This window comes from Pelophylax lessonae (genome assembly GCF_965119305.1).
Source record: "Pelophylax lessonae genome assembly, chromosome: 1".
NCBI lineage: Eukaryota > Metazoa > Chordata > Amphibia > Anura > Ranidae > Pelophylax > Pelophylax lessonae.
In genome coordinates this window covers 690229265-690257156 of record NC_138768.1, presented here as the reverse complement: position 1 = coordinate 690257156, position 27892 = coordinate 690229265, and the positions used below count along the sequence as shown (strand labels likewise).

Sequence of the window (27892 nt, the reverse complement as noted above, 5' to 3'; positions counted from 1 at the left end):
TTGTTTAATTGCTCTTATATAATCAGCTTTATATTCAACAAATACCATTCAGATTGGCATGCCAACAAAATAGTACCAAAACCTGAAGAGATCACTTCAACAAATCATTTTAGTTTAGAAGGTACAGGAGCACAGAAAACATGTCAGGTCCATAAAACCATAAAAACTAGAGTTTTCATTTTTTGTACCAGTGGGACTTAGAAGGAAACAAATATAAGGAATTGCTATGGACAGAATTAACACTTTATTTTCATCCTTTTTAAACTCCCTACTTGAATAGAAGTCTTCCACAGCATGGGATGATTAAGTCTTTTTTTAGATTGTAAGCTCTAATGAGCAAGGCCCTCTGATTCCTACTGTATTATATTGTATAGTAGTTGTACTGTCAACCCTCATGTTGTAAAGTGCTGCGTAAACTGACGTAGCTATATAAATCCTGTATAATAATAATACTAGTAGCACACTAAATTTTGAGATCCTGTTACCCTACTACAAACTGTTAGAATTTGTTAGATGTACATATCTGAACAGCTTTAAAGATTTGGAGAAGTAGATGTTGTTTGTAACCAAGAGTAGTGATATATTTTGCAAAAGACCACACTAAACCATCAGCTTTACCTAATATAGCCCCCATTTACACTACGTAGTGTGTCATGTGAATGCAACTTTTCACATTTTTCTTCACGCATATGGCAGCCTTTTTATTTTAGTGATTTGCCCTACACATGACAAATGCAATGAAGAAACTCTAGTATGTTTTTGAGCTGTGAAAACTCAGCACAAAGTTAGAACTTCTCATCTTTATACTTGTTCTCCACCAGTGTTCCAATACATGGAAGCTTTAACATGACAGCCAGGCAACTAGCAATTTGAGAAGGAAAGGAAGGCTACCCCCTTTAATCAAATGTATGCAGCACTTTCATGAAGTATGACAGAAGAAACCTCAGTGCTGTATCTTGGCCTAGGCCAACAGGGCCCAGGCCTAGGGCAGCACTTTGCAGGGGGGGGGCAGCAAAAAAGCTGCACCCTGCACGAAAAAAAAGTCTTCTCCCGACTCCCACATGAAAATGGTTTCCACCAGCTTGCGCTACATTTTTAGTATAGGGCCAGTTGAATAGGGCCAGAGGGCAGGGTCCAGGAAGAAAATCAGTCTGGCACCCCCATAAAGCGGTCACACTGTTACCTGCTGGTATGATAATACCGGCCGGTGAGGACATTCGGACAGACTGCAGGCCGCCGACCACACTTAATACAACTGGCCCGACGGCCGCCAATGCTAATAAGTGTGGCACTGCAGCCTTAATGCTCCTAAGGCAGTACTAATGGGCACTGATAAGCTGCACTGATGGGGTTGCACTGAAATGCTGCCCTGATGAGCACTGATATGTGGAACTAATAGGCTTCTTTGATGGCCACTGATGATGTGGCACTGATGGTCACTGATGAAGCAGCACTGATAAGCTGCACTGACGGGGCTGCATTGATGGGCACTGATATGATGCACTGATAGGCTGCACTAATGGGCACTGATAGGCTGCACTGGTGGCCACTGATCCGGCTGTACTGATGGCCACTGATGAGGCTGCACTGATATATGCTGCACTGATGGGCAGTAATGAGGCTGCACTGATGGACACTGATAAGGCGGATCTGATGAGGCTGAACTTATGGGAACTGATGAGGCTACACTGATGGGCACTGATAGACTGTGGTTGTGGTCTGTGGATTACAGATGACTGGGTGGGTCATAAACAGGAAGGGGCGTGGCCTTTACAGGAAGGTGGGTCATATTTAAATTAGGGGGTGCATAAGTTTAGTCAGGCCTAGGGCAGCACAAAACCTAAATACACCACTGAGAAACCTGGACATGTTTAATCCAGTAGACCAGTAGTGTCCAAACTGCAGCTGGTGTGCTGGATGTGGCCATTTGTTTGCCTTATCTGGCCTTTTGGCCACTATTCCATTAACTTACACCAATGATGGAGCACCATTCTTTCCTCCCACTGACACCAATAATGGGGCAATATTCCTTCATTGAATACCAACAAAGGGACACCATTCCTCCCACTGATACTAAGAAAGTGGCACTATCCCTCTCACTAAAACCAAAGATGGGGCAGGTTTTTTTCCCATCGACGTTGTGGCATTTTATACTCCCACTGGCTACAGTCTGGCCCACCTAAAGTCTGAAGGACATTAACTGACCCTTTGTTTAGAAAATTTGGAGACCTCTTCAGTAGACTTTCATGGCATATGAACACAAGGTCCGGGTGCAGTGTTCTTTCCACATAGGATAACCTACAAAGTTGGAAAGAAGTGTGTGCCTTGGGCCTAGGTCTATGGTGTGAATATGTAAAGGTAATGACTTCCTTTGTTCAACCTGAGAGAATATAGACTTATATATTACATATGGATCATACATATTGCATTTATACAAGGCATATAGAACTGTGTAGACAGAAACAAATGTCCAAGGTGAGCAAATAACTGAAATCCGGCACGAAGGAAGTGGCGTCCATGGAGTAGAACAGCCAGCATGAATGAATATCTGTGTATTCAGCATACTGACACATGTAAGCCACATTCCGCATGAAGCAGAATGGATAGTGAATGATCACAGCACTCGGATGACACATTCCAGTAAAAACGGTATTGATGTTCTGCTAAATGCACATTATAATCTATATGATATTTGTGTGCCTTTCATTACATATTAAAAATTGTGCAAATATATCCAAAAATAATAGCAATGTTTTTCACACTGGGATAAAAACAAATGGAAGTCTGGACTCTGTTCTAATGGAATTAAAATTTAGATGGATTTAATAGTGAGCAGATTACTGTCTATTCTGTCAGGTATCTGTCTATAACACTGCTTATCGTCTTATTATCAAAATATGGAGAATGTTTTATACCTCAATCAAGCTTAAATTGGAATTCGAGTTTGAAAAGACACTTCATCTAGCACTAGCGGCATAATGAAACCACATAAAAAAAATGTTACATAATGTTTCTTTAGCTGCTCAATGTCTCCATTTAAGTGGTATTTTGGCAATGCAGCCTCTCTCCACTTTTGTTATTTTGTCCAACAATGGCAAAAACAACTGGAACTACTCCACCCAATTAAAGACAATCAAACACTTTTTAAAGAAACCCCAACACAACAACAGCAGGGCAGGGAAAAAGCCTCCTATTAAAAGAGAACCTGTCACAACAGAATAGACATACCAGACGGCTGATGCTAACCCTGCAAGTGCCAGGGTTGTATTTTTTGTCTTTCCCTAATGGCATGATTGATTACTGGCCTAGAACAAGTACAGCACTTTGTATACAACATATACTTATTCCAGGTCAGTAGATGCCCACCAGCTAGGAAGGATTGGGATGCCCAAGAAGTTGCACCATCAAAGTTAGATACAGCAAAGGAAGCTCCCATATTTTTATCATGGCAAGTTGCAATTCTCAATGTGCACTTTGGTTGGCAATGACACTTGGCTAAACTTTATAAACAAAAATGTCAACGACCAAAAAGTTTTAAACCTGGCTTTAAGACTGAAGTACCATTGCCCTAGACCAGAGATCCTCAAACTATGGCCCTCCAGCTGTTGAGGAACTACACGTCCCATGAGGCATTGTAAAACTCACAGACATGAGTAGGCATGATGGGAATTGTAGTTCCTGAAAAACTGCAGGGCCAGAGTTTGAAGACCCCTGCCCTAGACAAACCTTTCTCAACTATGTTACTCCAGAGAAACCTCTGAAATTATATTTAAAAGGTTTCAGGAAACCCCTGCTAAGGTTAGTCAATTGGGGATAATTCAATAAAAATCCCCTTTACATTAGTGATCAGTGGGATGAATGCCCCCTTACCGTCAGCTAAAAAACATGGAATTATGTAAAATCCATCAGATGGCAAATACATTGGCCATAGATCAAAGAACCCTTAGCAGCCTCTTAAGAAACCCTGATTGTGAATGGCTGCCAAAAACAGTCAATATGCTAAACCAGGGGTCCTCAAACTACAGCCCGCGGGCCGCATTTGGCCCGCCAGCGTTCTTAACCCGGCCCGTGGGCCGCCGGCAATTGCAGAACCCAGGGGCGGACTGGGCTGACGTCACGTCATCTGACCTAAAGCAGAGCGAGCCGAGGCCTTAGCATTTAGAGCAGAGGAGGATTTAACTTCCTACCCCTCTCTAACTCCGGCCTGAGTTGTTTAGATCCACCCACCTCCTCCATCATCTCAGGTGGCATGGTCAGAGGGGGAAGAACTGCCAGGACTCAAGGTCTGAGGTGAGACTGACTGAGCGCCGGGGATGGATCATGTGTGTCATGGGGAGCCAGGCACAGCAGAGAGACCCGTACAAAGGGGAGGGGTTCATGCTGGGACTTGCAGTCCTTTACTTTTGGGGGATGTGACCCCCCATAAGTGAAGGACTACAGGTCCCAGCATGAACCCCTCAGAGCTGAGGATGCAATACCCCCCCAACTAGTTAAGTACTACAGGCCCCAGCATGAACCCATTAAATCTAAGGGGTTCATGCTGGGACTAGTAGTTCTTCATCTTTGGGGGGGGGGGTCACAGCTTTAGATCTAAGGGGTTCATAAAGGGGACTAGTAGTCCTTCACTTTTTTTGGGAGGGGGGGTCACATCCATAGATCTCAGGGGTTCATGCTGGGACTTGTAGTATATCACTTTTAGGAGGTATAAACTTCCTAAAAGTGAAGGACTGCAAGTTCCAGCATGAACCCTTCAGAACTGAGGAGTGACAACACCCTCCTAACTAGTGAAGGACTACAGGTCCCAACACGAGACCCTGAAATTTAAGAATGTGACCCCCCAAAAGTGAAGGACTGCTAGTCCCAGCATGAACCCTTCAGAGCTGAGGACATGACAGCCCCTTAACTGGTGAAGGACTACAAGTCCCAACATAAGCCCCGAAATGTAAGAATGTGACCCCCCCTAAAAGTGAAGGACTACAAGTTCCAGCATGAAACCCTCAGGACTGAGGACATGACAGCGCCCCGACTAGTGAAGGACTATAAGTCCTAGCATGAGCCCCTGAGATCTAAGAATGTGACCCCTTAGATTTCACGGGTTCATGCTGGGACTTGTAGTCATTCACTAGTTGGGGGGGTCAGGTCTTCAGCTCTGAGGGGTTCATAAAGGGACTTGTCTGCACTGCTTGCACTTTAGTTCCTGAGGCCATGGTGGTACAAGTCCCTCAGGGGAAATTAATTGGTTACCAGAGAAAGCAGGTATTTAGTGTGCATATTTGGTGTAGATAACAGAGTGAGCAGGTATTTAACCACTTCTGGACCGGAAGGATATGCCCCCCTTAATGACCAGGCCATATTTTGCGATTCGGCACTGCGTTACTTTAACGGACAATTGCGGGGTAATGTGACACTGTACCTAAATAAAATTGATGTCCTTTTTTTCCCACAAATAAAGCTTTCTTTTGGTGGTATTTGATCACCTGTGCGATTTTTATTTGTTTGCGCTATTTACAAAAAAACAGCAACAATTCTGAAAAAAAAAAAAAAAACAATATTTTTCACATTCTGCTATATAACATTCCCAAAAAAAAAAAATGTTTTTAACATTTTAGGCCAATTTGTTTTCTGCTACATATTTTTGGTAAAAAAAAAATCGCAATAAGCATATTTTGATTGGTTTACGCAAAAGTTATCGCGTCTACAAACTAGGGGAAAGATTTATGTCATTTTTATTGTTTTTTTTTTTTACTAGTAATGGCGGAGATCTGCGATTTTTTGTGGGACTGCGACATTGCGGCGGACAGATCGGACCCCTGACTGACATTTTTGACACTTTTGGGGGGACCATTGACATTACTACAGTAATCAATGCTAAAAATATGCACTGTTACTGTAATAATGACACTGGCAGGGAAGGGGTTAACACAGTGGGTGATCAAGGGGTTCAATGTGTACCTAGGGGCGTGTTTCTAACTGTGGGGGGGGGGCTTGTGAAATGATCACAGAGACCTGTGATCCTATATACCAGAGAGAAGAACGGTCAGCTGTGTTTACAACTGCTGCCCGTCCTTCTCAGCGGGGAACGATCGCGTGTGTCAGGCGGAGCCGCCTGCCCCGTGCATCGGGATCCCCACTGCCGAGCGGGGGCGGGAGCGTGCCGCCACCGGCGAGCGCTTGCCCCCTAGCTTCAGGCGGGCGACCGACGTATACCTACAAAGTTCATATTCCCATCGCACACCTTCCTGGATATAGGCACATAGGTTGTGGGTGCTGAAGCGATCACCAGCTGGACACTGGATCTATCACAGGTACATACATATTCGCCAGCACACCATGGATCTTGCAAAAGCAGTCCAAAAGCTTTTTATTGCAGAGAAGATCACATCAGAAACAGTGCAACGTTTCGGAGTCACTCAGGACCCCTTCGTCACATGCCTGACAAAGGGGTCCTGCGTGACCCCGAAACGTTGCACTGTTTCTGATGTGATCTTCTCTGCATTTAAAAGCTTTTGGACTGCTTTTGCAAGATCCACGGTGTGCTGGTGAATATGTATGTACCGACGTATATCTACGGCGGTTTGCGCAGGAGCAGCTGCCTGCCGCAGTATAACTGCGGCGGGTGGTCGTTAAGCAGTTAATGTGCATATCTGGTGTATATAACAGAGAAGCTCATTAGCCAAAAGCAGGCCCATACTTCCCATTGAAATACTTATGAGTTTACGTTGTTTAAAATCGTTTTTCATTTTAAATATTGTATTGTTTTTCCTGTTTGTGCATTAACATAAAATATGTGCATTGGAATTCATTCATATTTTTTTCAAACTATAGTCCAGCCCCCAACAGTGTCTGAGGGACAGTGAACTGACCTCCTGTTTAAAAAGTTTGAGGACCCCTGTGCTAAACCAAATCACAAAGACAGCTTAGCAGGCAGAGAGCAGGAGTGGCAGGAATAGCGCCAAAGCACAAGTTTAATTGGAAGTGTTCTAATTTTGCAAGGTGGCTAAAAGTTTATTGCTACGGGTTCAAACATTTTAAGACATGAAAAGATACCATACAGCAAAAAATTATTGAGTAACAACAAAAGAAAATAATATAAGCAAGTATCAAACATGTTAATAAATTCTGAAAAAAAAAAAGGTTATCTAATTCACACTTTTAGTGCCGGTTCACACTAGTGTGGCTGCGGCGATCGCATGTATTATCGGAGCGCACTGCTCCTTCATTACATGCGATCGGCTGTGCGGTGCGAATTCAGTCATACACTTTGTATGGCTAAATTCACACTGCACCCGCAGCAAAGTCGCACATGACCCTTTTTTTTAGTCGCATCAGGATCGGATCGCACAGTGGTTCACACTTGTGCGATCCATCCTGTGCGAACTGTAAAGATCGCACTGCGATATGCGATCAAACTGGGGGTGTTGTTAACATTTCATTGACACCCCCAGCATATCGCATATGGCAGTGTGAACTGCCAAGGGTGCGTTTGCGATGCGGGAACAGGCTGCGAATTCGCAGCCTTCCCGCATCGCATAAATGTGAACCGGCACTTAAGGCTTGTACACGCTTGACGAAAATTGGAAGAAATATCCTCCGATTTTTCTCTCTCATGCGGTAATAACCATTTTTAGTTGACAGTGCATAAATGTTCACGAAATTTCTCGTCCGATTTTTTTTTTTGGCACATTTGTTCCCAGACTTCCAGGTCGTCAGCAACTTCAGATCATGCGCGGTCTTTCATATCTGATTTTTCTAGGACGTACTGCATACACATTAAACGAAAATTGGTCATCTGGGGAGGGACGATAAAAATTTTGGTGTTTGTCCCTCCGTTTATTTTCGTGGAAAATGTCGGTATCGGCTGCTGAAAGTTGTGTACACACTAGCCGAAAATCGTACGATTTTACCTCGGACGGGAATTTTCGGCAGATTTTCTACTAGTGTGTACCCCACTTTAGTCTCTAGCAGAGACAATATTTCTCCATTAGGAGCAAGGCAACAGGTTTTCTTTAATTCTTCCATTCCCATCAGCATTACCTTCAACCCCTCCCGAAGTGTCATCTATAGGACGTTTGACCTCTGTGTAACACATGGAGGTGAGAGGGAATGATGGGATAATGTGATCCAAAGATTTAGTGGTTAAAGCTGGACATACAGTAGATGGGAGCAGATTCCTCCATCCACACAAAGGAGGTGGATGGAGGAATCCTCTCTGCCAGGATGGGGCATGCTTGGGATCAGACACACCATTACTCAAACCTTGAGATATTTCACATACAGTGTGAACAATTAGCAAAACTTTCACCTTGATCTGCTGCTCTAAATTTTTTCAAGAAAACGCACTAGCATAATTAGCTTGCGGAGTAACCTCATATTTACATATCGGCGCTAAGGAAAACACTTCCTTCCCTCTCTACATGAATATGACAGAATAGCATCTGTGTAGCATTTGGCTAATCATCATTATGCATTCACATTATTGAAACTTGTTTCCAGAAATTGCAGATATACAAAAACACTGTTGCCAACAAGGCTATCTGTATTAAACGATCGCTGGCAAATTATAATCAAAAGCTGAAGGAACAAAAAATACATTTGGAATGAATTTAAATAAGCAGCTAGAAAAGCAATCAAAAATTGCAAATTGCGTTAAACCAGCCTGTCAACAGAACCAAAAAATTGCAAATTGAAATAAAAAAAGAAACTATCCCAAATTTTCTTTTAGTTTTTGTTAGAGCAGGGAAGAATTAGGCCAAGTTCACATGGGTGTACAATAGCATACACTCATATGGGTGTATATGGTGTTCCATGCATCTCTGTGCAGGCAGTCCCATTCATTTCAATTGGTATGCAGAAGCTGCACAGACACAGCCGCTGCTTCCAATTTGACAGTTTTGCAAGTGCAGGAGTGTGGACCCAAATTCAAACAGTTTGCATTTAGGGCTGTGTAACCACGCCCATACGACTGTCAAAATACGAGCAGCCGCTAAGTACCAGTTGAAATTAATGGGACTGCCTGCCACAGGGTTGGACCGAACACCTGTGCATCCACATGGGTGCAAGTATGGCCCTTGCATGGGCATACGCTGGCTATAGTATGCCTGTGTGAATGAGACCTTAGGAACCTTTCCAGGTTTTTACTAGTATCCCTCAAAAATAAGTCCCCCCACTTTCTGTCCCAATGACAATGGGTATACCCAGGGCCACCATCAGAAATTTTGGGGCTCCTTATACAGCTATAGGCCTGAGACCCTCTGGGCCTGACCACCAAAATTTTGCAGGGCCCGCCCTCTGGCCGTCCCACCGAATCCACCCACTGGCCATCCCACTTAGTCCTTCAGTGCACCCACTTCTATTTTAACACTCTTACAACTTAAGATGAAGATGAATCCAAGCCAGCCAAGAGACCTCCTAATATATTAAGCAAAGAGACATCCCAATCCAGCAAAGAGATGGCCTCATATATTCAGTAAAGAGACAGCCTCATATATTTAACAAAAAGACAGCCTCATATTTTCAGGAAAAAGAGACAGCGCAATCCAGCAAAGAGGCATGCCTTCCGCTGCATCAGCTTCCTCTGCAGCCACCCTCTTTTAGCAATTGCTAGTTACTACAGCAGCAACAACTCAATCTCATTGGTTGGGGCCTGGGCAGGGGGGCCCCTCGAAATGATCGGGCCCCCTACATGTGTATGGGCTGTTCCCCCCTGATGGCTGCCCTGGGTATACCTGACACATACAGGGGTTCTAGCATTTCCATACTCTACTAAAAATAAGTGTTATTCACTTGCATCTGTGTTAATGTTGAAGAGTTTCCCTCACTTCCTGTCCAGTAATACATTGTCATCAGGACAGAGAGTGAAGGAAAATCTCTCTACCAAATCCCCTGATAGAATTAAACCCCTTCTATTTCCAAGTGTTTTTTTACTTATCAAGAAAAAGGCTAAAGGCTGTGTAGTCTGTTTCTATAGGTTTTGTTTAAGCCTTTATTAAGTATTTCCAAAGTCTGGTGTTTGGGAATCGCTAACAATGCATGCTTTCCACATGTCCAGCTATACCCTTAGAAATATTGGTTCAAAAGCCAATCATTGCAGACCTGACTCTAACTACAATACTGTCCCCTCATAAAGGTCATGTCATACAGTACCCACTGGATCACTGCAGCATAGCCATTGGTATCCTGTGTGAACCTCTGTGCCAATATCAAAACATATTTTCTACGTGTTTCGTCCCTTTTTTATTCACTTTCTATTACATTTCCCATAAAATGAAACAATTGCATAATGTGTTTTTACATTATTTATCACTTCCCCATCAAATTATACAATTGCATAATGTGTTTTTACATTATCACTTAAACAGGGTGTAAAACAGATCACAGTGTCCTCTGAGAAATGAGTCATTTTGGATGCCTTGGCTTATTTAAAATAGTAATAAATCCTCAGCAACACACTGAGCCCAAAAAAAAAAAAATCACATTCCACTGCAAACCTTTTGTTAAAACTCTTACTCTAGCATTTGAAATTTTTGCAACTTTCAGTGCTGCTGGCTGCTGCTCTCTCATTGCTGCTTCCCTGAACCTCTGATCTTGAAAGGAAAAAATAAACAGTGGCCAGTACAGCCTGAAGCCTAGAGAAGGGAGGTGCAGGGCAGTGCCTTGATATCCTATGCTATGGGGCTGTGTGTTTCTATTAATCGCGTAATAAAAAAATGTCAGCGCTCTAGAAAAATAAAAGAGAAAACTAGAGCTGCTAGCAAAATAGTGCAAATTATGCATACACCCAAAGAATGAAAATAAAACAGTTGCAGCGCTCAAACTAGATTAAACATAATAAAAAAGTCCAATGTGAGTCCAAAAAAATATATAAATCAAATACAAGAACAAAGTGTCCCAGTGTAAAGAACAAAACATTTATATTGAGACTCGTGAACATTGTTTTATATATATATATATATATATATATATATATATATATATATAAAGCGCACACTCACCAGAGCTAGTTACTGTTCAAATTAGAAGACAGCAATAACGCATGTAGCTGCTGGTGTCTAGGTCCTTTTCGGTCCTGAAGAGCGTGATTGGCCAATACAGAGAGTCTCCTGGCATCAATTAAGCTAATATGGACATCCAAACAAAAAATATAGAGATACTCATAGTGTAGTAATCAATACAAAAAATATGTAATAAAATAATGCAAAATAGTTAAAATAACTGACAAATCGCAGTATAAAAGCAATGGAAAGAGGTCCAACCAAATGAAAAAGGCTAAGATGTATCTAGTCACTTACATCAGGAGCCACCACCTCAGATATTAAAGTGATGGCTGGACCTCAGGCATGTCTCAATAGCTCTACGGCCGTTTTGCGTTTTCGCGCTCCTGATGATGCGTGTGACGCAAAACGGCCATACAGCTATTGAGACATGCCTGAGGTCCAGCCACCACTTTAATATCTGAGGTGGTGGCTCCTAATGTAAGTGGCTAGATACATCTTTGCCTTTTTCATTTGGTTGGACCTCTTTCCATTGTTTTTATACTGCGATTTGTCAGTGTTATTTTAACTACTTTGCGATTTTGCATTTTTTTATAAAATATTTTTTGTATTGATTACTACACTATGAGTATCTCTATATTTTTTTGGGGATGTCCATATTTGCTTAATTGATGCCACGTTTCCACATGAGGAGACTCTCTGTATTGGCCAATCTCACTCTTCAGGACCAAAAAGGACCTAAACACCAGTAGCCACATGGGTTATTGCTGTCTTATAATTTGGACAGCAACTAGCTCTGGTGAGTGTGCACTTTATATATATATATATATATATATACGGTGGAGAACAACGTTCACGAGTGTCAATATTATTTTTTTGTTCTTTACATTGGGACCCTTTTTTCTTGTATTTGATTTATATATTTTTTTGGACTCACATTGGACTTTTTTAATGTTTCTATTGCTGCACACAGTGCAGGGAGACACAATTCTAGTCCCTGCATGTAAATGTGGCTGCATTGGATACTGCAAGAGAAAGGAGCCACCCTGAAAAAGGAAACCTAGGGCAGCAGTTATGGCATCACTTCAACTAGAATATAGAACAAGAACAAAGATTAAGAGATAATGAAGCTGCATACTCTGTAAGGCTCTATTTACGCTTCACAATTTGCTATCACAATTCCATATTGCATATCTATTGCTGCACAGCACGCTACATGCATTTGAGTGCCATAATTTTTTAATGGCACCCCAAAAGAGATGTGATTCTGTCGCGATTGTCGCGTGGCAAACACGGCAAAATGCACTTATAAAAATTGCATGAAGCTTGTTGCCCAAAAAGGAGCAGGCGCTTCTTTTCAGACAATGAACACACATAGGACCACCCTATTCAAATGAATGGGCTCAACCTATGTGGCACGCAAAATCGCGTGAGAATCAGAAATGCTAGTGGAAATGCTCGTTCCTGGTACGCGATATGTGAAAAGGGTCTAAAGCTGGACAAGGATAAGTCGGTATTTTTCTTTCAACCAGCAGGCTGAAGGCAAAAAACAGACCTGATTCCCCCATCCACACATCCATCCATGTGGATGATAGAATCCTCAACCCTGTGTCATTGTATTCTGACAGTGGGGACAGTAGAACTCACAGATAAGAGATGTAGCCTGTAGCTTGCAGTGCTGATCAAGAGGAAATTTTCCAGCAGGGTGATTGTACCGAAGTCGATCAGTAGATTGACCTTGGTACAACCACTTTTCCCATACATGGATCAAAACTTGACTAGCCCTGCTGAACCGGAGGAATTTCAATCCATCTATTGGGCAACTTAAGCTAATAAATCACCTACAGAAAGTGCTTAAAAAACCCAGGGCTCAATTTCACTTTAAGATAAAATGTAAACTACATAAAAAGCAAGAATTCCAGACACCCCATGCTTTACTCTGTAGAATCCAGGCATTCTAGCAGTCTAGAAATGTGTGTACAAATGTATCTTTTGCAGGTGTCCATTTAGAAATGCCTGAAGTGGCAACCCAACACTAGACCTCCCAACTGACCTAAGGCTAAATGTCTCACTTTCCGAATGGTTCTTCCATGTAAATTAGAGAAAGCTGCCTTGTATTAGGTTTCATATGAGGCATCTGCAACACGGAGCATTGAAACCACATTTTACTTAGACCAAAGCACGAGTCTGTACTCTACACAAAAGTACCATACAACTACTCTGTATACAAAAAACGAACTTGAACATGGAATGGTCATCCGCCATTTACAGTTTCTTTAGTCAGAAAAATAAATCCTGCTAGATCACTTCAGGCTGGCCCCTTTTGCAGGTATAGCTATGTAAAACATAAAAAATAAGTGCCTATACTGTTTAAAATCCAGTAATACACTGCCTCACCCTGCTCTGTACATGCTCAGTTGCTCTCCATTTTTAGGCACTGCTGAGTTTGCAGAGGCCGATCTTCTGACAGCCTTAAAGCAGAATTAAACCCTCCTATCTTTTACAGCTAAGAAAGCTGCTTTTGTTTGATCTGCAACTGCCATGGTGCTGCACATGTGATCAGTTATGACACCAGCCATTTGATGGTTTGACAGTTTGGTTGAGGACACATGCAAATGTTACAGTTTTGGAACCAATAAATCAATGGGTTTAGTTCTGCTTTATGATTTACTGCTGTTCAGTGGCTTTGGGCTTCAGCAAAATGGCAGCCTCCGACAAGAAGAATCATGAACAATCCTGGAGGCAATTTACAACACACACTAGTTTTAGTAGCATAAATATTTATGTGGAATTGATGTTCCTTGCTAAAGAACATTATTATTTTATCAAGTTGTTATGGGTAAAGCTGCGTTTTAACGTATGTACAAGCTCACCACATTTTCCAAGGAGAGCCCCACTTCTGGTTTTAGGACTGAGATTTCTGCATGATGTCTTCATGTGTTTTATGCATACAGGCTGTTAAGCCTAGTACACATGAGCCGAATGTCGGGTGCCATTGGCCAGTTCAGTAGAAACATTCGGGCCACGTGTACGGCACCCGGTCTGACAGAAGTCGGCTTCTGTCAAAGGGGGCATGACCCAAAAAGGTCTGCTGATCATTCTGCTGACCGGAGTGTTCTGGAGGGTTGGCTGCCCCTGTTAGAACACAATATAACAGCAGGGGAGATCAATGTACTAACATCGCATTATTAGTACTGCAGCTCCTGAGCTGTCAGTTGTTTTTTATTCAGCCCTGAAAGAAAATAAAACTAGTAGTGTGTACTAGGCTTTAAATTGGAAGTAAAGTTTCACTGTAAAAGACAGCGAGCAGGCAACATGCAATGTCTCTTCTGCAATAAATGTCCCTAGCTGCCTGCTCGCTGTCCTCCCCAGCACTGTAAACTGACCTGCGCATTCGCAGTTCATCTTACAGCGCCGTGCCGGTCTCTGAGTGCTGGGATGCTCATGTGCTGGAGAAGGACTGATGGACAGGTGAGTATTATTACCTTGAGTTCAGCTTAAGGCTAATATTTACTGAATTGTGTACTCTGCAGCCTCTCGGCAGCTTAATGTGGAGCGGCTGCATATATGCGTACCAGAATGTAAACAGAGCTGTGCCAAGAGTGCGCACCCCGCACGCTCCAGGCACAGTTACCGGCGGCTAACAGAAAGCTCCCAATCTCTACTTACGACCAGGAGCTTTCCAATCATGTGACCACTGTGCAAGCCAATCACATGATTAGAAACCCTGTCCTGCCTCCCGGCATCAGAAACCTCTTAAAGGACCAGGAGGCGCCAGCGTTAAAGGGTTAAAGTGGAGTGGAAGTGGCCTAACTAGTCTTAAAAAAGCTCCTTCTCCCTCCTAACACCTATGCAGACTAACCTGTGGAAGACAGCTCATACACTATTCTTTTTTATTTTTTTGTTCAACCAGCAGGTTGAACAAAACAAAATGACCCATGTTCCTTATCCACAAATTTGAGGTGGATGGGGGAAATGCTCCCCACTGAGTCAATTTATTGGCTCCGAATGGCTCCCAGCCATCAGAATGCGGTCGGTTATAGCAACTGCGGCAGTGTGTACTAAAGATGGCCACTGGCTAAGCATGACCATGGCTCAACCTCCTGTTTTTACCAATCCTTGGCTGCCCTTGTAAGTGAGAACTAAAGCTGTCCATACACTGTTAAAATTTCTTCTGATTACTCAATTGACCTTTGTTGAAGGAGCCGGGGTGAAAACTGTCGGCTGAACAGCACCTGCAGCCAATCAGCTGCAGGCACCCTCCGTGTATTATTAAGGCCCCTTTCACACAGGCCGACCGTTCAGATCCGCCTGTCAGTTTTTTTGGCGGATCCCCCCCTGCATCTCTATGGGGCATCGGATGTCAGCGGAGACATGTCTGCTCACACCTGATCCGATCCGTCAAATCTGGATCGATCCCCCGCTGAGATAAAATGAGTCCGCCTGACGGACATCCTGTGTGAAAGAGCCCTTAGTAGGCACTAGCAGTTCCCAGTATACAATAGAGGCCAGCAGTGGGGATTCATCCATACACACAGCTTGTAAGCATGGAGGTATGTATGAAATTTCTTTTGTTCGGCATGCAGGCTGAACAAAAGAAATCCATTAGTGTATAGCTAGCCTTATTTATTTATATAGCACCATCAATTTACATGGTGCTTTACAGCTAAATGATATTGTACATTCACATCAGTCCCTGTCCTCAAGGAACGTACAATCTAAGGTCCCCTAGGCCAGCCATATACGGAGCGAATTTCTTTATTGCAACCGCAGGTTGCAGGAAAGAAATTTGCTCGACAGTGAGGGGGGGGGAGCCATTCTTGGAAGAACACAGCCGTTCGCGATTATCACAGGTAAAACCCAACATACTGCTTGTACCCAAGTTGATCAATCGATCAACTTGCTACATTCAGCATGTCCATACAAGGTTCGAATCTTGCCCGGTTCCTGCTGAACCAACCAAGATTCAAACCCTGTATGACCTGCCTAACATTTGTACATAGGCCAATTTAGGCTCGGTTCACACTAACGCAATTCTAAAGTAACAAGATTTCCACTTAAAGGCTACTTCTTACTTACACTCAAGTTACAAGAAAGTTGAATCAAGGAAGTGCTAACCACTTAGCCACTGTGCTGCCTGGTTTATCCCAAATAGTCAACATACAGTCAGGTCCATAAATATTGGGACATCGACACAATTCTAATCTTTTTGGCTCTATACACCACCACAAACAAGATGTGCTTTAACTGCAGACTTGCAGCTTTAATTTGAGGGTATTTACATCCAAATCAGGTGAAAGGTGTAGGAATTATAACAGTTTGTATATGTACCTTTGTATATGTGGCCAGGTGTGTGTTATGTCCCAATATTTATGGACCTGACTGTACACTCGACAATTTTCTCCTTTCTAGTCAGCTTTCAAACACAAACCTTTCCTGGTTACTGGAGACCAAACTATCAAATCCAGGGTGGAGGGCAATAGGAAATGCATCCATATGAGTTCATTTCTATCTATTACCTCCTAGTCAGGAAAAATGAAGACAGAATTGTGACTGAAAGCTGATAAGAATCGCCACACTTCCACAAAATGACCTGGGATTCTGTTTATAAATGTTTCACTCCACTTTCCCCCAGGATTCACACGTTTTCCAATTGATGTCAATTAGAGAAATGTGTGAATACTGGGTGTATAATTGGAAATATCCCCCAATAGACCAGTATAGATGAGTAATGTCTTAAGGAGCCCCCAATTTATGACCAGCATTTGGGTGGAATAAACTGAATTTCACAGAAAGTTTGCTTTTTAAAATGAAGTTTTTAGACATTATGTTCTAAAAGCCTAGCTATATGAGTGCCGTGACTGTTAGTTATGAGTGCAGTGAGTTTACTCTTACTGACCAGTGTGCCGGAGAAAAGGCATTTATCAGTGCAGGACTCCAAAAATGTGTCCATATCCATGTACAGAGCCTGCTCTTTGCATATAGATCAGGGCTTCTCAACCAGGGCTCCATGGAAGCCAAAGCTTCCTTCAGAGGTTGCTAGGGGTTCCTTGAGCAATGAGCAGTTTCTGCCTCCCAGATGACACCATTGATCTTTTTAGCTATCTGTGGGGGGGGGGGGGGTAATCCTTCCCAATGACCACAAATATAAGGAGCATTCTTCCCACTGACCATCACACTAATGTATCATGAGTTGTAGCTATAGAAACGTTTAGCAGGGGTTCCCTGAGACCAGAAAGTTATTTTAAGGGTTCTTCTGTATTGAAAAGGTTAGGAAAGGCTGATATAGATCTTTTTCTCAGGGGTGGGGGGTAGTAAGTGACTACAGTATACCGGGGGACTGGATGACTGTGGTATACTGGGTGACTGTACAACTGTAGTATACTGGGTGACTGTACAACTGTAGTATACTACTGGGTGACTGTACAACTGTGGTATACTACTGGGTGACTGTACAACTGTGGTATGCTGGGTGACTGTGGTAGTCTGGGTGACTGTAGTATATTGGATGACTGTAGTATACTGAAAGACTACAGTACACTGGGTGACTGTATGACTGTAATATAATTTATGACTGTGGTATACTGGGTGACTGTAGTGTAATGGATGACTGTGGTATACTGGTTGACTGGATGACTGTAGTTTAATGGATAACTGGATGACTGTGGTATACTGGGTGACTGGATGACTGTAGTTTAATGGATAACTGGATGACTGTGGTATACTGGGTGACTGGATGACTGTAATATAATTTATGACTGTGGTATACTGGGTGACTGTAGTATAATGGATGACTGTTGTATACTGGGTGACTGTAGTATAATTGAGTACTGTGGTATACTGGGTGACTGGATAGCTGTAGTTTAATGGATGACTGGATGACTGTAGTATACTGGGTGACTGTAGCATAATGGATGACTGTATTATACTGGGTGACTGAATGACTGTAGCATACTGGGTGACTGGATGACTGTAGTATACTGGGTGACTGTAGCATACTGGGTGACTGTAGCATAATGGGTGACTGGATGACTGTAGTATACCGGGTGACTGTAGTATACTGGGTGACTGTAGAATAATAAATGACTGTGCTACACTGGGTGACTAAATGACTGTAGTACTCTGAGTGACTGGATGATTGTAGAATACTGGGTGACTAGAAAACTGTAGTACAGTATACTGGGTGACTGTAGTATAATGGATATCTGTGGCACACTGGGTGAATGAATGACTGTAGTACACTACAGTAGAGTGGATAACCATATTATACTGGGTGAGAGTGTTATAGTGCATAATCATGTTATACTGGGTGAGTGCTGTATACTGGGTGAGTGTGGTATAGTGGATAGCCATGTTATACTGCGGGAGTGCTGTATACTGGGTGAGTCCTGTATACTGGGTGAGAGTGGTATTGTGGATAACAAAGTTATATTGGGTGAGTGTGGTATACTGGGTGAGTGTGGTATACTGGGTGAGTGTGGTATATTGGGCGAGTGTGGTATAGTGGATAACCATACAATAAGGAGGACAAGGTCCACCAAGAAAGTTACAAAGAGGGACTAAACGGTTGTAAAAAGACAGTTTATTGAAAATTTCTGATTAAAAAAGTATACAGGCATCTTACATATACCTACACCAAACCAAATAAAATACATGACAGCGTTGTATAGGGAAATTAATCAGCTGCTCATGCATTGCCATTCACATACATCCATACAGTCCAATCACATCACTATAAGATATAAAGCTTCCCATTGGGGATTATCTAGGTAAAAGGCTGTGTTATAGTCCATAGATCTGATGTGGTAGCTGTAGCTAAACAAGGCTTAATCAGACCATAGAAGGATAAGGTGGCTGAATATGGATCTGACAATATTGGTCATTACCATAGTGGATAACCATGTTATACTGGGTGAGAGTGGTATAGTGGATGACCATGTTATACTGGGTGAGAGTGGTATAGTGGATAACCATGGTATACTGGGTGAGGGTGGTATAGTGGATAACCATGGTATACTGGGTGAGGGTGGTATAGTGGATAACCATGGTATACTGGGTGAGAGTGGTATAGTGGATGACCATGTTATACTGGGTGAGTCGTGTATACTGGGTGAGTGTGGTATAGTGGATAACCATGTTATACTGGGTGAGGGTGGTATAGTGGATAACCATGGTATACTGGGTGAGAGTGGTATAGTGGATGACCATGTTATACTGGGTGAGTCGTGTATACTGGGTCAGTGTGGTATAGTGGATAACCATGGTATACTGGGTGAGGGTGGTATAGTGGATAACCATGGTATACTGGGTGTGCGTGGTATACTGGGTGAGTATGGTATAGTGGATAGCCATGTTATACTGGGTGAGTGTGGTTTACTGGGTGAGTGTGGTATAGTGGATAACCATGTTATACTGGGTGAGAGTGGTATAGTGAATGACCATGTTATACTGGGTGAGAGTGGTATAGTGGATGGATGACCATGTTATACTGGGTGAGTGCTGTATACTGGGTGAGTTGTGTATACTGGGTGAGAGTGGTATAGTGGATAGCCATGTTATACTGGGTGAGTGCTGTATACTGGGTGAGTCGTGTACACTGGGTGAGAGTGGTATAGTGAATGACCATGTTATACTGGGTGAGAGTGGTATAGTGGATGGATGACCATGTTATACTGGGTGAGTGCTGTATACTGGGTGAGTTGTGTATACTGGGTGAGAGTGGTATAGTGGATAGCCATGTTATACTGGGTGAGTGCTGTATACTGGGTGAGTCGTGTACACTGGGTGAGAGTGGTATAGTGAATGACCATGTTACACTGGGTGAGAGTGGTATAGTGAATGACCATATTATACTGGGTGAGTCCTGTATACTGGGTGATTGTGTTATACTGGGTGAGTGTGGTATAGTGGATAGCCATGTTATACTGGGTGAGAGTGGTATAGTGAATGACCATGTTACACTGGGTGAGAGTGGTATAGTGAATGACCATGTTACACTGGGTGAGAGTGGTATAGTGAATGACCATGTTACACTGGGTGAGTCCTGTATACTGGGTGATTGTGTTATACTGGGTGAGTGTGGTATAGTGGATAGCCATGTTATACTGGGTGAGAGTGGTATAGTGAATGACCATGTTACACTGGGTGAGAGTGGTATAGTGAATGACCATGTTACACTGGGTGAGTCCTGTATACTGGGTGATTGTGTTATACTGGGTGAGAGTGGTATAGTGAATGACCATGTTACACTGGGTGAGAGTGGTATAGTGAATGACCATATTATACTGGGTGAGTCCTGTATACTGGGTGATTGTGTTATACTGGGTGAGTGTGGTATAGTGGATGGCCATGTTATACTGGGTGAGTCGTGTATACTGGGTAAGTGTGTCAGTCTGGAGCCCCCCAGCCCTGTGTGCAGTCAATCAGAGACAGAGAGATGTCCCGGCCGGCAGTGAGGGCGGCACGTGTAGCCCAGACAGGGAGTAGAATGGAGCCGGCCGGCCAGGCCGCGGGCTGTGAGGGGAGACATCAGGACAATTGCAGCCTCTCAGATATGCGTGAGGGGGTAATAAAGCTCGGAGAGGAAGGAGACAGCACCTCCTCCTCCTCCTGTTTAAAAAGTTACACCCAACTCTCTCCTTCCTCCACCCTCTCCAGCCTGACACGTGAAGACCGAGATAGGATGTGACATGTTAATAAACAAAGGGGACTTCTCCCGGTAATACACAATACAGGTAGCTGTGCGCTATGACATGGCACAGGATCAAAGGAAGGCACATGAAAGCTGGGAATCCCTGTCCACCTCCTACCCCATGACACACAAAGCCACCCATCCCCACACTGCTCTCATCTTCACACTTCTTATATACTGCCAATAATCGGCATCACTCATACACACTGCCAGAGCTTTGATGTCACTGTATAAAAGTGTGTGCCTGGAGGAGAGCCTGACAGCTACATACAGGTGTGTGTGGGAAAGGGAGGGAGGGAGGGGGCTCTGTATACAGTGCATGCAATCAGTGTGACTAGCATATATATATATACACATTTTTTTTCTGGGGGGGGGGGGGCAGATGCAATATGACTAATATATATATCATTATTTTTATTACATTTATTTTGAGGGAGGCGACTCTTTAAACAGCAAATCAGCAGATGTAATAAGTGGGGCTAATATATAAATGTATGTATTTTTAGGGGGGCTCTTTATAAAGCAGATACAATAAATTAGACATATATATATATATATATATATATATATATATATATATATAGTTTTGTTTTGGGGTCTCTTGATACAGCAAATACAATAAGTGGGAATGTATATATATATGTATATGTTGTGCACAGGGCTAATGCAAAGAGTGGGGCTAATAATTTTTTTTTATATATATATATACATATATATATATATATATATATATATATGTAATTTAGTTTTGGTGTCTCTTGACACAGCAAATACAATAAGTGGGATTATATATATATATATATATATATATATATATATATATATATATATATATATATATATATATATATATATATTAATATATATATATATATATATATGTTGTGCACAGGGCTAATGCAAAGAGTGGGGCTAATAAATTATATATTTATATATATACATATATATATGTCCCATTTATTGTATCTGTTTTATAAAGAGCCCCCTAAAAATAAATACATTTATATATTATCCCCACTTATAGTATTGCTGGTTTGCTTTTCAAAAAGTTGTCCCCCCCCCCCAAAAAAAAATATATATATAAATAAATATTAGTCCTACTTATTGCATCTGCTCTGTAAAGAGCCCCCCCCCCCCCTTAAAAAAATGTATATTTATATATACTAGTTTCTTTGATTTTTTTCCTGTGGAAGGGGGGGAGCCTATCCTACAGCAATCTAGCAGATAATAAAGTATAACCAGACTAATGACAGCTACTTAATGTTTGTTTTCATTGTGGATCATTGAAAGCCAAACAATGTTTTACCAGCATCTTCATCATCACCATCATCATCATCACCATCATGAAGCAATGACAGAACCATCCGCTTGGCCTGCCTTACCATCCCAGTCTAGGGATGACAGTCCCAGTCCCCTCCAGTGCTCCCAGTTACAGGCACACGTGAGTACTTTAATGCAGTAAGTCCAGCTGATAGAAAGCGGCATTAGTGCCAGGGCAGATCTTCCCATCATCACCAGGTTATAAATATTGGAAACAATAATAATAATAAAAAGTGACTTACGTGCTTTGCAGGGATCGTTGTATTCGAAGGAATCGGCTTTCTCCTCCTCATAATAGAGCAGATCGTCATCGAATTGCAGGCCATGGCACAGAGATAAGTTTTCACACAAAGTCCAGCCAGTCAGCAGGAAGAGGATCCAGGAGATCATTTTCATCGTATTACTTTTACTGCAGATCTGTGACAGGAGGAGACCGACCAGCGACTGGGGAATGGCGACCCCCCAAATTAGAAGCCTTGTCCTTGTCTCCTCAGATTGGATCGGCGATCACCATACATGGAGCAGAATTTGGGCTTCCAGGTCGGATCGGCCGCTGTCTAGTGATCGGAACGATGCTTGTCACTTGGGATCATAACACTGGATCGATCGCCCTATGAGTGCCGCCTGCACATAGGGATCTCCGGCTCGATCATCCACTTCCACTTTCTACCACTACACAGCCCGGCTGCCAGGAGGACCTGATCCGACCGACAGCACATCTGAGAAGCTAAGATCGGGGTGATGGGAATAATCACAATAATAATAAAAAAGATGAGCAGGGATCGCACTACATTAGACTTGGCACTAGTGTACCAAGGGGGGACAGAAACCAACAAAGGTCCCATGCACAGAGCATCCTGCTGACTACAATCAGGATCTGTGATCAATCGATCCTCAGCACACTCACACCTCGATCAGGGCTTCTTCTTCCTTCCCTGCTGCACACAGATCAGCTTCACTTCTGGTGCCCACAGCTCAGCCTCCACACTTCATAAAAGATCCATTCATTGATCAAGCGAGTCCAGGCCAAGAAAAAGTCAACTATGTAAATAAAATGTAACTATTTGTGGAGATGAATGTGGTGTCCCCGCTGGAGGAGAGATGATGTGTGCAGAGGTGGGGACAGGACAAACTTGGAGTCCGGACAGACAGAGATCCGCACAGTGGAGGGACCGCCTGATCAGTGTATTGATAATCCCGGTGTAGTAATTACATTTGAAAGTCGTAGCAAAGTAAGGTGAGATTTACAGAGCTCAGCCTCCAGTCCCTCCTCCTCTCCTCCCCAATCTGATGGGAGGGGGGGGCTCACTCACAGACAGCTCTCTAATCCCGTTACAGTGTCACATTTGACACCATGGTTTGGAAAAACTGCATTGCTGCCCTTCTGAATCAGGAGTCCGGCTCAATTCTCTGATTCTCTGCCCTGCCTGACCCCAGGGCATGGATATTGGGCAAAACAAAACCTTCACAGTCAGAGAATAGCTGATTGGGGGGGGGGGGGGGGGTAATAAATCGTTTCTCAACCTTTATAACCCCATAGGAACTCTTCAAATCAGTTTGAGACCAAATAACAAATTCCCATGGAGTGTGGGAATTTAAGTGGCAATAACCAGGACTTGAGTAGTAAGTGTATTTAAATAAGTTTATGGCCACTTATTTTTAAAGTGTTTGTTTGTTTATTTATTTGTGTTTTTTGAAATGTATTCTTATATATCATTTGTTAATAAACTTATTTAAATACACCTGCTACTCAAGTCCTGGTCATTGCCGTTTAAAGTCCCACACTCTAGGGGAATTTGTTATTTGGTCTATTACTATGGGATGTTGGCAATTTCCAGGGTAACCACTGGATCCGAATCCATTTTCTTCAAATCAGTTTCAGGTCTCAGTGGACACCTGCTAGAGCTGACCATATATTAATACATTTTCTTAAGAGGAAAAAAAAATCTGATCACTCCATTTAATAATGCCTACAGAGACTTGACAAATGGCGTTCAAAAGCACTTCAAATTTTAGTTTGCTCCCAATATTTTAAAAACTTGATCATTCAAGAAAAGTTTTTGATGCCGCTCCTTCCTTCCCATTTTCTTGTCACTACAGTAAAACCAAACATCAATCTGATCCACTAATGAATAGAAACTTAAACATTCTTAAAGAGGTTGTAAACTCATTAAACTCTTTTTTTTTCCCAACCTGAAAGAGAAACACATAATGAGCTAGTATGCATAGCATACTAGCTCATGAAATACTTTCCTTAGAAGGAGCCCCCGCTGTATGACGGGCGACATGTTCAGTAGCCCGTCTTCCGGGATCGCGGCATCTGGCCATCTGGTTGGCCGGACCCGCAATTACGTCATTCCCACGCAGGCACGCGGGAGCCGACGGTCACTGCACGGGGTTCTGAAGGAACGGCACCAGCGGCCGTTCCTTCAGAGTGCATGCGCCAGTGATGTCACTGGCTGCATCTAAGGTAAATATCTCCTAAATGGTGCATGTTTAGGAGATATTTACAGTACACATAGGTAAGTCTTATCATAGGCTTACCTATAGGTAAAAGTTGCAGAGGAGGGTTTACTTCCTCTTTAAGGCTCCATTCACACCTAAGCGTATCGTTTTCAGGCGTTTTTTTGGGCTTTTTACAGGTGTTTTTTCTGGCTTTTTCAGGCGTTTTTTGGGCTTTTTTCAGGCGTTTTTTGCAGGTGTTTGGAGGAAGACATTGACATCTAATAAAAACACTTGTAATCTGCCAAAAAAGAAGCTCGTGTACTTTTTTGAGCTTCAGGCATTTTTCTTCTGGAGACAAAACGCTCAGATGTGAACAGGGGCCATTGAAATGAATGGGATTTTGCTTGTTGGGCGTTTTGAGACTTTAGAGATTAACGTTTTACGAGTCGAAATACGTTCAGGTGTGAACAGGGCCTAAAACAATTTTTTTTTTTCTACTAGGGGCTCTACTAGTGTGTGGCTAGATTAAAGTGGTAAAGTTCACTTTTTAACTTGTACCTCCTATAATAAGGCTTACCTGTAGGTATAGTGAATATCTCCTAAACTTGCACCATTTAGGACATTTTCACACTTCATGCAGCTGGTTACGTCAACGGCGCATGCTCTCTGAAGGGATGGCATGCCGTCCCTTCAGGGCTCAGTGCTGGGGCTGACGTCATCATACAGCCAAGCTCGCAATCCCAGAAGGAAGACTGGGTGAAGATGGAAGCGCCTCGAAGCTGTGACAGCATTAAATAAGAGGGCACCGTGCACAGGTTAGTCTGTCATAATGTGCTGCTATATTGTACGCATACTAGCTCATCATGGCAAACCGCTGCATGGGGGGGGGGGGGGGTTTATTTTCTTTGGAGCAGTTTACTACTGCTTTCAAGCTGGCCATATATAAATCGAAATTCATGCGGTTCAACGGAGACCGGCTGAATATCCATGTATGGCCGCTGTGGTTGAACAGAAGTCTATCTACCGACTGACTTCTGTTTAACTACCCTGTCGGTATATCCTTGCTCAATCAGAGCTGCAGGCAATAGGCTGCAGCGCTGATCTGTGTATTCTGACAGTGGGGAAGTCCCCCTCACTGTCAGAATACAATGACACAGCGGGGAGGATTCCTCCATCCACCTCAAATGTTTAAATGCGGTAATAGAGTCTGTTTTTTCCATTCAACCCACTAGTTAAATGAAAAAACAGACCCACATCTTAAGAATTAGTTAATCGGGAAAATGTTCCTTTCATTGGTGGTCAGAATGTCCTTCTTATACACAGCTAAGAAGATCTTTGGCGTCATGCCACCAGTTCAGCAAAGTGGTGGTGGCCTTGGAACCATGTGGGCATTATCAGAAAAGAGGTCAATGGGCCACAGCTTTAAGTGGAACTGAAGGCATTTAACTAAGACTAGAAGTAAGACTATAACTAAGGCTATAAGTAGATGGGCTATTATCACAGAAGAGGCTATTATCGCTCTTCTGCAATAAAATACTCCTACCTGCCTGCTCACAGTCCTCTGTGGCATTTGAACTGGTCTGCATATGCGCAGTTCAGTTTACATTGCTGGCACATTCCCTGAGTAATTGAAAGACTGACTCCTGTGCATGCACAAGAGTTGCGTCATCCTGCGCCAGCTATTGGAGATATCTGTAGAGCGGCACCCGGGGAGAAGATGCTGGTGCCAGCAAGGGACCTAACCTATTAGAGAAGAGGTAAGTACAGTTCCGCTTTAAAGGAACCCCTGCAATCTGTGGGGGAAACCTGCTTGAAAATGGCTATGCTACGGTTTATGGAAAAGTTAAATATACTGTGGCGAATTACATTTTTCATAGTGTAAGTTAAATGGATGAACTGCAGGCTACACTATGACACCTGTAACAGTAAACTGACCCCATGAGACAGCTGTCTTCCAAGGTGGCCAAATGGCAAGACCATTCCATGGCTATGTATGCATATATCAGTTGAGTTATAAATACCCATTCAATCTTAGCAGTTTTTCGGGCCTATGGCACATGATATTTTTCATAGTGTAGGGTAAATTAATGAACTACAGGCTACACTATGACACCTGTAAGTTACTGTAACAGTAAACTGCCCCCATGAGGCAGTTTTTTCCAAGGTGGCTTAATGGGAAGACCATTTTATGGCTATTTAGGCATATATCAGTCATAAATACCCATTCGATCTTGGCGGTTCTTTGGGCCAGTTCTCTGGGCACTGTGTCTGATATGCATAAGAGACTTTTCCAGTAGGTCACTGCAATAGTAAAGGAAATCCATTAGCTTTTTGTTCTTAGAGCTGGCTTGATGGGAAGACCATCTCACAGCTATGTGTGTATATATCAGTTCAGTCGTATCTGACTTTCCATGATTCCGTGGGCCAGCTCTCTGAACAGCATGTCTGATACAGTTGAGAGGCTTTTCCATAGAAATTTCTTGGTGAACTTTTTGCAAGGAAGGTCATGTGATAGTAAGTCCTAGACAATGCACTTGCACTGAGATTTTTTTTATTTTGCATATTTATTAATTCTCCACGTGTGTCACCCTGCATTTATGTAGGTGTACCCTTTCACTCAGGATGAAGGGTATGGGTCTTTGGGTCTATGAGGGAAAATGTGTGTCCATTAGGTTCCTTCCTCTCCTGCCTGAGGAAGGGGTCTCACCTAGTACTAGGTGGTCAGCGTGGGCTGATTACAAGAGGGATCCGAAAAGCCTTTTGGCTAGGTGCACTCGAGTTACTCCCGTCAGGAGTCTTGCACTCCAGGAAGGAGTCCTTCTTCAGGACTCAGGAGGGGACCAAAGACCAGTGCTGTATTTTGGCCTAGGCCAACAAGGCCCAGGCCTAGGGCGGGCACTTTGCAGGGGGGCAGCAAAAAAGCCCCCCCCCCCTCCACTTGAGACTCTATTGGCCACAGGTTGCTGGAGCGGCCTCTCTCACCTCCCCTCTCTCTCACCCCCCCTCTCTTTCACCCCCTCTCTCTCTCTCTCTCACTTACCCCCTCTCACTCACCCCCCTCTCTCTTTCTCTCTCATCCCCCTCTCTCTCTCTCATACCCCTCTCTCACCCCCCTCTCTTATCCCCCCTCTCTCTCTCTTCCCCCTTTCTCATCTCCTCTCTCTCTCTATCCCCCTCCCTCTCTCTTTCTCTCTCATCCCTCTCTCTCTCTCATCCCCCTCTCACCCCCCCTCTCTCTCTCTCTCTCTCATCCCCCTCTCTCTCACCTCCTCTCTCTCTCATCCCCCCTCTCTCTCTCTCTCTCTCTCATCCCCCCCTCTCTCTCCCTCACCCACCCCCCTCTCTCTCTCCCACCCCCTCTCACCCTCCCTCTTGTGAGATCTCAGGGGTTCATGCTGGGACTTGTAGTCCTTCAATTTTGGAGGGAGTCACATCTGTTAAAAAA

General features: G+C 43.2%; 1 protein-coding gene across 1 annotated transcript in view; it reads right to left on the bottom strand.

The window, feature by feature from the left end:
* The window catches only part of TLL1 (tolloid like 1), a 234205-nt gene extending 211458 nt beyond the window's left edge, over window positions 1-22747 (bottom strand). The window contains exon 1 of the mRNA XM_082268794.1: window positions 22245-22747. Coding sequence (XP_082124920.1) covers window positions 22245-22398 — 154 coding nt within the window. The 5' untranslated portion in view covers window positions 22399-22747. The remainder of the gene's footprint in view (window positions 1-22244) is intronic.
* Window positions 22748-27892: the final 5145 nt, after the last annotated feature.